The 10,994-nt window shown below is 38.8% G+C and overlaps 1 protein-coding gene across 1 annotated transcript in view; it reads left to right on the top strand.

Annotated features, from left to right (window-relative positions):
- LOC103352966 (oocyte zinc finger protein XlCOF8.4-like) overlaps positions 1 to 4,254 on the top strand; it is a 9,756-nt gene extending 5,502 nt beyond the window's left edge. The window contains exon 2 of the mRNA XM_008275687.1: positions 2,920 to 4,254. Coding sequence (XP_008273909.1) covers positions 2,920 to 3,821 — 902 coding nt within the window. The 3' untranslated portion in view covers positions 3,822 to 4,254. The remainder of the gene's footprint in view (positions 1 to 2,919) is intronic.
- Positions 4,255 to 10,994: the final 6,740 nt, after the last annotated feature.

The following is a 10,994-nucleotide window of genomic DNA, read 5'->3' on the forward strand; positions in this document are numbered from 1 at the left end:
TCTTACCTGAACTTTAATGTAAACCAAATTTCTACCTCATGACAGAGAAAAGAAAGCACATGAAAGTGTTACCTTTAGTTTAAATAGGTCAAACTTTGGTCCCTTTTGAAAAATAATCATTTATTTACAAAAAAAAGATACTGTACATACGAATAACAAAAATATAAAAAACTATATACACAAATATAAACTTTTTACAAACAGGAATAAAAGGGAGCTTGCTTGGAGGAATGAGAGGAGTGAAGAGAAGAGTGAGGGACAAGAAGGAGAGGAGAAAGGAGAGATGAAGCCTTGTTCGTTCCCTGCAGAGATTGTTACCCCAATTTAAAAAAAAACAAAAAACAAAGCTACTCTGTGGGTTCCAATGGTTCCAAATTTAGCGTAACAGTGCTAGCTTCGTAAATTAATTTGTGAATTTGAAAATTGACAAATTGCTTTGTCTCAGGTGGCAATCTCTCCAGGGAAGGAAGCAGGCTTTGGAAGAACAGTTCATCCTCTGAGGGGGGAGGTGGAGCTGGTGCTGCAGGCTGGTTTCGTAGCGCCTCTAGCAGCAGCTTCTCCACCTCCGTCGGCTGTTCCCTCAACCTTTTCTGTTGCCTCCTCCTTGGGGTCACTGTATATAATATAAACAAGATATTTTGAGATGCTACAGCATTTTACTCAATCCCATACTTTGTAAAAGTAATCAAGGAACACACAAAAGTTATGTGAGTATAAAATGAAATGCAATGAACACAGTACAATGGAAAAGCAAATATGTAGAATTCTAACAATAAAAAATTCACATTCGAATAGCTGGAATCACACAATTTCCTCCTTTTAGAAATTGCTCAAAGTAATTTATTTCAAAAATATTGAGTGATCAGTGTCATAATTGATAAACAACCTTGTAGCTCTAGTCATGTACATACCTCTGGGTACAGCAGCCGATGTGGAAGCAGCTTCCACGGCAGGTTCAGGAGGGGCAGAAGCAGCAGCAGGTTCTGGCAGCGACAGGTGGCCCACATCACTGCCTTCGCCATCATCAGAGATGGGACCTGGATGTTCTGTAGTGACAATATATAAATGCACCCATGTTAATACACTCTATAGGTTCAGCTGTGATAATATTTAGCTTTTGATTTCCCCACCAAATAATGACATAAAAACAACTCATAACCTACCATCTATAGCCCCTTATGTGTTTCCCATGCTGTGTGCATGTGTGTCTTTAGCTGTCAACAAACCTTGGTCCTCAAGCTCTGACTGCCCTGCTGCTGCTTCTCTATCTGGCCCCTGGTCATCACTTTGGTCGTACTCTGCAGCCCTGTGTTCCTCAACCACCTCCTCCATGTTACCCGATGTTTCTCTCGGGGTAACGAAGAGGTCGAGGAAAGACAGGACTGCAGAGTACTTCCACCTTTTTTCTGTCCCTGCTGCTGAGCCACTTCTCTTCTCTGTCTCCTTTTTCCTCTCCTTCAAATATGTGTCCCTCAGGCTCTTCCATTTCTTCCTGCATGACTCCACTGAAGAAAAACACGTAAATATGAACTAGTGAAGCCAAAATTAGCGTCTTTGCCACAATGGCGGTTGTGCTAATCGGGGCAGTGCTTGCTAGTAATACCGATAGCTGGAATTAAATGACAGACAAATGTTTTCACAACTTACCAGGTTCTCCGACCTCCTCACTCACTTTCTTCCAAGCAAGCTCCTTTTTATTCCTGTTCTGATAAAAGAAGGAGGCTGTGTCGTATACATCCGGCGATAATAAGCTTTTCCTCCATTTTCCAAAGAATGAGTGAGGAGCCGGTGCCTGCCGGTTCTTGACGTCACCAGAGAATCTCAACGCTGATTGGCCATCGTGGCATGTCAGATCGCAAAAGTTCCGATTTTTCAACTTGCTCTTTTGACGCGCGTCTAAAATCGCATCAAATTCGCTCAATTCGCGTCAATCGCACGAGTCGCGCCGCGGAACATTTACTCGCGTCTAATCGTGTCTTCACATTGACTTTATATGTAAATCATTCGTGCGAATGATTTTTCTGGCGTATGGTGTGAACACAGCATGAGAGGCAAATATTGTACTTTTCACTGTACTACATCTGTCCAACAGCTTTAGTTACTACTAGTTACTGATTAAAATGTTATCCTCTTCCTATCTAGTGGAAATAATGTATCTGCACTAGGTTGGCCAAATTCTCCTTCATCTCAGGCCTAAGCCTTAACAAGACAAAATAACAGCAGATTAATGCAGCAGAAATATTAATGTACAAACTTGAAAAACATTGAAGCAGTGGACTACTACTTTACACAATATTTACTACTTAAAGTACATTTGGCTTATAATACTTTTCCTGAATTATATTTTGAATGCAGGACTTTATTTTGCACGTTGTATTACTACACCCACTTGATTAAATTATCTAAATATAAAATGACAAATCAGATATTTACTACGTTTTTGGTGAACACTTGTGATAGTCCTTAATTTCGTTGTTGTCTGCTCTGACATCACAAGCTCTGTTGGGTGGTGGGAGGTTAATGTTGTACTGGAAAGCAGCAAACAAAGACAGAAACAAAAGAAGCACAGATAACACAAGGAAGGTCCTCTATGTTTATGTTCATCACCCTCCTTAAAGCTGCAAACCAAGCCTTCAAAAGAACATTCAATTTCCATGCATGACTGGCAAAGTGATAGCCTGTAATTCTACCCCTCTGCCGTAACTCTGCCATTGCGGTCTTCCTTCATTCGTTATGGATCACCTTTAGGAGAAACACAGGCAGTTGTGATTTTTAACAATGAACAATCCATGTGTGAGTTACTGTGTCAATGTTCACACTGTAGAGTCCTACTAATGGTGTAAACTAAAATATGCTCAGATGTGTGTTTTCCTATCATCACATGAGTGACCTTTTTCTTCTGTCCCTTTGTCCCTGCAGACCTCACGCAACATACCTGCACAAATCAGGCAGGTCTTGCTGAGCAGCAGTTCTGTAACCATGAGAGGAGCTCTAGTCTTGACCAGGAGGACCCAGAACCTCCAGAGATTAAGGAGGAAGAGCAAGAATTCTGTACCAGTCTGGACCTAGAAGGCCCAAAGTCTCCACAGAATATTGAGGAACAGGGCGAACTCTGCACCGCTCTGGACCAAGATGACCCAGAGCCTCCACAAATTAAAGAGGAACAGGAGGAACTTTACACCAGTCAGGAGGAAGAGCAGCTTTTACTGAAGCAGGAGACTGATAGCTTTATGGTGACTCCTGCTTATGAGGAAAGTGACCATAGTGAACCAGAACCAAACGGTGACCAACTCATCTCCCACATCTCTCCTGTAGCTGAGAGCCAAGATCAGGAAGGAAGCAACACCTTAAAAATTCTGTCCCAAATGAAGAAACATCACCGAAGTCACACCAGTGTGAAGCCATTTTCTTGCAGCATTTGTAGAAAAAGTTTCAGTCAGATTTGTGTTTTAAAACATCATGAACGAACCCATATGTGTGAGAAACCTTACCCCTGCAACACATGCGAGAAAAGATTCAAAGATAAAAGTTCACTAAAACATCACATAAAAACTCACACAGGTGAAAAGCCGTATTATTGTCAAACATGTGGTAAAAATTTCAGTCGAAGCCATCATTTGACTGTCCACATAAGAACACACACAGGTGAGAGACCATATCCTTGTGGAATATGTGGTAAAAGTTTCACTCAGAATGGTAGTTTGAAAATTCACATGAGAACGCACACTGGTGAGAGGCCCTATTCTTGCAAAACCTGTGGGAAAAGTTTCGCTCACAGTTGGATTTTGACTGACCACACAAGAACTCATTGTCAGAGGTGACAGTCTTGAAACAGCTGTGGGCAAAATTATCTTGGGACCCAGCTTGAAATATCATGTGAGAATTAAAACAGGTTAGAAGTAGATCTATCGAATTTAAGGTTGCTTTAGACTGTTCTTCAACAACAATCCTGTGAGTTTATCGATGTCACATTGTGAGAGATGGAAATAATAAAATCTGGTTTCGATCTGTATCAGACTGCGCAGTTATTCTGACTGTTTCGAAACTGCCCAGTGGATACATGGCGACTCATACAGAAGCACATAGTATTTTTCAGATTTGTTTTGAGCAAGTTGTATCATTAAATGTCTATATGCAACATTAAATGTGTGTATTTTCTGATGCATCAACTTCTTGTTGTTTCACACTTTGGAAGCTTACAAAATGTAGCGGATGAACAACATGTTTAAAAAATAAATGTTCTTTTTTCAAATAGTGCCGCATGCAAGACATCAGGTGGCACTCTCCCCCAGAGTCTTTGAGGGCATGTGACTTGTGCAGTATATGTGAACAAATTAAATTTGCTGAGTTTGTGGGTCTCTGAGCAAAAACTTTCATGATGGCTTGCAGGAGTCATAACTACAGAGATGCAGAGCGGCACGCAGCCAGAATGAACAAGCCTGTGACCCTAAGCTCAGGACACAGAAACCCTGAAGTTACAGATATGAATCTCTCACGGCAGAAGTGCAGCAAAAGTCATCTGTAAAAAGACAGCAAATGGTGAGGCTTGCTTGACTTGTAACTGGTGATTTGTCTGTATGCTAGCACTTGTAGCCAAATACTTAGAATTTTCTTTTGTATGCATTTACAGATCTTTTACACATCCACAAATCTTTTAAAAATCCTTTTACACATTCACAAATCTCACTACACAGATTGCAATACAGACACACAACTCTCCATGCACATTTACAAATAGTTTTATTACAACAATACCCCCGTAGAATACTCCTTTCAGTACTTCTTATTAACACAATTGATTTTGTTACTGCAAGTGTCATCAACCTTAGTGGTGGTAATGCAACCAATGGTCAGTGTCTGTTGCTTTTCTAATCTCATATGTATTCCAAAAATGATGCTTTGTGAAGTAATAATGCAGTAATATCAAATTTACTCTGAAGTCTAAGTAGTCGCAGTTCATGAACAGAACAGCCTTTTGACTTTATTGAAGAGGTAAGTAGAGAGAGGAAGGCAGGAAAGAAGGGAGAAGAGTGGGGAAAGGACCTGCAGCAAATGGCCATGGGCTGGATTCAAAACCATGGCTGCTGCATTGGGGACTTTAGCTTCTGTTTATGGGTACCTGCTCAACCTGTTGAGCTACCAGGGCACCCACAACAGCTACATTTACAGGGATGCAAAGTATGTATACTTTGCAATGCAATTGATTCCTCAGATGGCCCAGATTACATCTAAACTAGCACATTAAATCTTCAATTAAATATATATTACATGCTGAGTATTAAAGAAGGCTATATTAAGTCCCATCCCTTTATATTTAGCAATGTATAAGTAATTTGGAAATTTATTCGCTTATTAGGAAATGCTAAAAAGTATTTCACAGACAAACTGACTTAAGCATGTAATAATATTAAGTCATTTGAACAAGATCAGTCAATTAGAAAAATTAATCCAGCAATGGTACCTGCAGAGATGTTAAAGGTGTATGGTTCACACCACAAGCTGAGAGAAATAGCTGTTGTACCTGTTTTGTTTTCTTTCTAATATTGGATTGTCTCTTGGATCAAACATCAAATACCTTGATGAGGGCCCTCATACATTAATTGAAGCACAGCTTCCTTTGAGGTTTCAAACATGTTGTGAGCAAGTAGGGTTTTAACTCAAACTGTTGTATTGTCCTGAACATAACCAAACAGAAAGTGAAATAGAAATTAAAGTCTAACCTGAAATACCATCATCCCCTTCTACTTCTTGTGCCAACTTTGTGGTTCCTACAAATGAGGAGCCTTTTCTTCCACTTCACAGTTTTACCTTTTCTTGAGGAACTACGTTTTGCTCAAAACATAAATAAGAACACATTTAAGTTGTACAGAAATGTAATTTCTGAGAGACAGAGTTGGGATAAAGGTCTGTGATTTTTGAATCTAGCTGATTTTTTTTTTTAAGTTGTGTTTTGTCATGTAAATAAACTAAATTTTAACCAGTGCTGCTGTGGCAGCTGGACCAGCAAGGTGGGATCAGGAAGAGATAACTATAGCTAATGAAAAGATAGATGGAGCCACAGCTCCACATCTTCTGATATTTCTTTAACACAACATAGAGCAATGCAGTTGTATGCTGTATCATGTTCAATATTTATTTGTCACAAGGCACTTGGCACTTCCAATATTACAATCAATGTCTGCAGTGGAGCATGTTACATAGAATATAAATCTGTGGGTAAATAATCAGATAAACATTCAGCAAGTGATTATGAGTCGAGAACACACATATGCATACAGGATTAACCTTCAGTGTAAAAACCAAGTTTACTTTTACTGAGCACACAACATTTACCAAAAAATAAAAAGTTTTAAGACACTGATTTATAATTCTAAGGAAACTATCTCATAATTTTCATTTTTTAAAAGACTTCTTAGGTATTAAAATTATAAAATATTATATTAAAATCATTGATGGTTATCAGTACATTCATTGGTTCACAGCATGAGGTTCACATGGTTCAATGTACTGATAACCATCAATGATTTTAATACCTAAGAAGTGTGAGATCTTATGTGTTTTTTCAATGCTGAGGAGTCTTTACATTTCTTCTCACAAGTGTTGCATGGGTACGGTCTTTCACCAGAGTGGCTTCTCACATGGATAATCAAGCTGCTATTTTGAGTGAAACCTTTTCCCCATTTCACAAGAATAGGATTTCTCACCTGTGTGAGTTCTCATGTGGTCTCTAAGGTGAGAGCAATAACTGAAACTTTTTCCACATGTATGGCAAGAATGAGCCTTCTTCTCTGTGTGAGTTCTCATATGGAGGGTCAGATCCTCTCTTTTAGAGAAATTTTTCTTACACATTTTGCATAAAAATGGCTCCTCTCCTTTGTGAGTTATTTCATATTTCATTAATGAAATTTTTGACAATCTTTTTCCACAAGTGTTGCAAAGGTATGGTTTCTCACCTGTGTGAATTCCTGTATGAGGCTTGAATGATGATAAATCACTAAATGTTTTTCCACATGTGTTGCAAAGGTATGATTTCTCAAATGTGTGGATTCTTGTATGACTCCTGTGGGCTGACAAGTCACTAAATCTTTTCCCACAAGTCTTACACAGATATGGTTTCTCACCTGTGTTAGTTCTCATATGGACCAACAAGTTATCCTGAAATCTGAAACCTTTACCACAAGTTTCACAAGAATACGGTTTTTCACCTGTGTGGATTCTTATGTGGTCAGTCAAATGATGACTACAACTGAAACTTTTCCCACATGTTTGGCAAGCATATGGATTCTCATCTGTCTGGCCTGGAGCACTTTTGAAAGCTGATAAGACTGAAAATGTTCTGCCACATGTGTTACAAAGGTATGGCTTCTCACTCGTGTACGTTCTCATGTGGACTTTCAAGGTAGTGCTACAATAAAACTTTTCCCACAAGTGTTGCAAGCACATGACTTTTTACCTGTGGGGATTCTAGGGTGTTTGTCCATTTGAGACTTTATCTTTAAGCCTTTGCTTTCTTCCTGATCATGGCTCTAAGCTACAGGAAAGTTGTGAGAGAGAAGCAGGTCACTGTTTGGCTCTGGTTCACTGTGGTTGCTTTCCTCATAAGTAGGTGTTTCTATAAAGGTTTCAGTTTCCTGCTTAAGTATAAACTGCTCTCCCTCCTGACTGGTGCTGAGTTGGTCGTGTTCCTCTTTCAACTGTGGAGGTTCTGGGTCCTCCTGGCTCAGACCAGTGCAGAGTTGGTCCTGTTCCTCTTTAATCAGCGGAGGCTCAGAGTTGTCCTGGTTCTGGTTCAGACCAGTGCAGAGTTCACCCTGTTCCGCTTTAATCTGTGGAGGGTCTCGATCCTCGTGTTCTTCTTTAATTTGCTGGTGCTCAGCAAGAACTGCTTCCTCCTTACAAACATGTTGCTGTGGTAGGTTTAGAGGGACAAATAGGCACACGAGAAACTCTACTAATGTGATAATAGGAAAACGCATATTATTTATATTCCTGTTTTAAACCAGGGCTAGCAGGGCTAAGCATGTCCTTCACATATAGAAATTAAATTTAAACTGTGCAAATGAAACAAATTACTTGGGTTAGGACAGGCAGGCTAAAAGCTAAAGAACTCGCATTGTTTAAAATCACAACTGCCTGTGTTTCTTCTGGGTGATCCTGCTGATACCATACCTCATGAAGTAATACTCCAGGGGCAGAGTTATCCCACAGAAACAGTATTATAGACTACCACTTTGCTAGGCAGGCATGTTGATTAAAAAGTCATTTGAAGGCAGGGTTTGCAGCTTTTAGGGGGATGAACATAAAAATGGAAGAAATTTCTTTGACAAATATTGTTCTAAGTTCTCCCCGTGCAGTGTGGGTGTTCTCCGGGTTCTCTGGCTTCCTCCCATAGTCCAAAAACATGTTGAGGTTAATTGGTGATTCTAAATTGTCCATAGGTGTGAATATAAGTGTGCTTGGTTGTCGGTCTCTAAGTGTAGCCCTGTGATAGACTGGTGACCTGTCCAGGGTGTCCCCTGCCTTTGCCCTAAGTTGGCTGGGATAGGCTCCAGCCCCCCGTGACCCTAGTGAGGATTAAGCGGTGTATAGATAATGGATGGATGGATGGATGAATATTGTTCTAAGTACTAATACCACATCCTGAAAATAACTCACTGCAAGTACAACTTTTGCATTCAAAACTATTTTTTTCAGGAAAAGTATCAAAGTATCATCAGTGAAATGTACTTCAATTAAAGAATATTGTCAAAAGTAAGAGTATCGCAGTAAAGCTTTTCCTTTCACTGTTTTAAATAATGGATTAATTCATGGATTAATTTTGCAGCTGCATTCATGTGCTTTCATTTCAACTTTTTAGTAAATTTCACAGCCAATGTATTTTTTTTCCTTTCTTTTTCGGTGTTTTTAAACAATCTATTTGGTTCAACTGGAGCAAGTTTGTCAATCTAGTGCAAATACATGACTTTCACTGGACAGGATGAGCACAGAAATTTGTTATCTGAATAATAAGCCTGTGGGACTAATGCAGTGAAGAAAAAAGCACAAATTTCTCCGATGGAAAAAGCAGACAAAGTGTGTGCTATATAGGAAAGCAGCATTGAGTATCAGCTGATAGTAAATATTACATGACTCGGGTTTCATCAAGAGCAAAAAAAATCTGACCTGGACACCCTTATTTATAAGCATATTATACATCACTGGATGTTCTGTCCGATCTGTATGACAAATATCGCACCACCTCTCTCTCGGTCACTGTAGTGAGTACATCTGAATGAAAATGTGACAAACATTAAAGTGACATACGTCTCAATGACAGAATGCCGTCACTTCAAGGAGCAATGTTATGTATTCCATGATTGAAAAAGACATAATGTGATATTTTCTTAAGCTGTGAAATGTCCTTTTTTCCCCTTCTTTTTATTATTATTTTTTTTTTGCATTTTCTTACATGGAGCTTTCACATGTTAAAAAAAAAAACTTGTCTTTAAGGGTCTTAAAGTTAAATCTCCTTTTTGCAGGTAAAGGTATTTTAGTTTCTCTAGCATAATTTAGTTTCGACTGGTTCAGTCCAAGTACAGTGGTTTGAGAACTGGGTGTGGTCTAATGGGGTCTGAATGAAAAAATAACATCACTCATTGTATATCTCCTTTAGCGAATCACCTGACCTCTCATGTGACAAAAACAGATTGGACCACTTTAAGTGCAGTGGTTTAGGATCTGGTCTAATGTGATCTAGATGTGATAAAAGCAGTAAACTTTCATCTTTGATCAGTTTCCACAGACAGAACAAGGCTTTCAATCTAAAAGTTCTGAACTGAACTGAACTCATCGTTACTTCAACTGATGACAACACAACCGTCTTCTAGCTCAGTCCACACCTCAGTAAACGCTGCTGCAGGATTTTCTTTGTTTACTTCCGGCCGGTGTCACACTGTAATGTGTCCCCTCATGTGTGTGATTTATTTCACCTGTACTGTGTCCCACATTACAACCAATCCAGCTGTTTTAACCTGTTTAAACAGCTTTAAAGGCCACATTCAACTCATATATTGCAGTTTTTAACCTGTCGAAAAGTGACTGCAGGTTCTACACTATGGCTGAAATAATATTAATGCATAAATTTGACCAAATTTATTTTATATATTAAAGCCCATATGATAAATGTAATATATCTATTTTTTTATTTTATACATAAACCCATCAACAAATCTTAATTAATGTATAAATAAGGCTACTAGATATTTAAACACACACAGTTTAAACATCTGAACAAATCAGTAAAAGTATAAGCATCCCTAATGTCAGGCCTGATTACACAATAAACTGCAAACATTTATTTTGTGGCAATAATTTGGTGACAAGAAATATAAGTTTTCTCACTCCAATAAGAGACACTTCATCCTTCAGCTCAAGGCAAAAAAATCTAAACAAGCACATTGTGGTTTTCACTGGACAGGAAGGATGTGAAAAACTGAAAAGCTGAAAAGTAATTAAAGCTGTCAGACAAATGTAGTGTGGTAAGAAAAACAATACTTGCTTCTGACACGTAGTGGAGTGGAAGTATAACGTTGAATAAAGTGGAAATGCTAAAACAAGCCACTAATGTCAAATACAAGTATCTTGAATTTGTGCTCACATGAGCCATAAATGCAGCGCCCCACTGCAGCTCATGAACATGACTAGCTCACTAATGACAGTCCAGGGGGGGCTCTGTCCCACCATCAGAACACTGCATTCAATAAATCTAGTGGACTGAGGGGGAAAAAAACATTTTTAAACATTTCCACATGTGATTATCGTCACAGTAAACAGTTCAGTCAGTTTTGGATCTTAAACTGACTCTCTGACTGGGATTTCACCAGAGCACACTTACAAACAAAACAAATAAACATGAAGATAGAAAAAAAACCTACTCAACCTAACTGTATGTTTTTGCCCACTGGATGGATTAAACAAAAGAATAAACCTAAAAAAAAAACTAAAAAAAACAACAA

Source organism: Stegastes partitus, unplaced genomic scaffold (genome assembly GCF_000690725.1).
Source record: "Stegastes partitus isolate 25-593 unplaced genomic scaffold, Stegastes_partitus-1.0.2 Scaffold57, whole genome shotgun sequence".
Taxonomy (NCBI): domain Eukaryota; kingdom Metazoa; phylum Chordata; class Actinopteri; family Pomacentridae; genus Stegastes; species Stegastes partitus.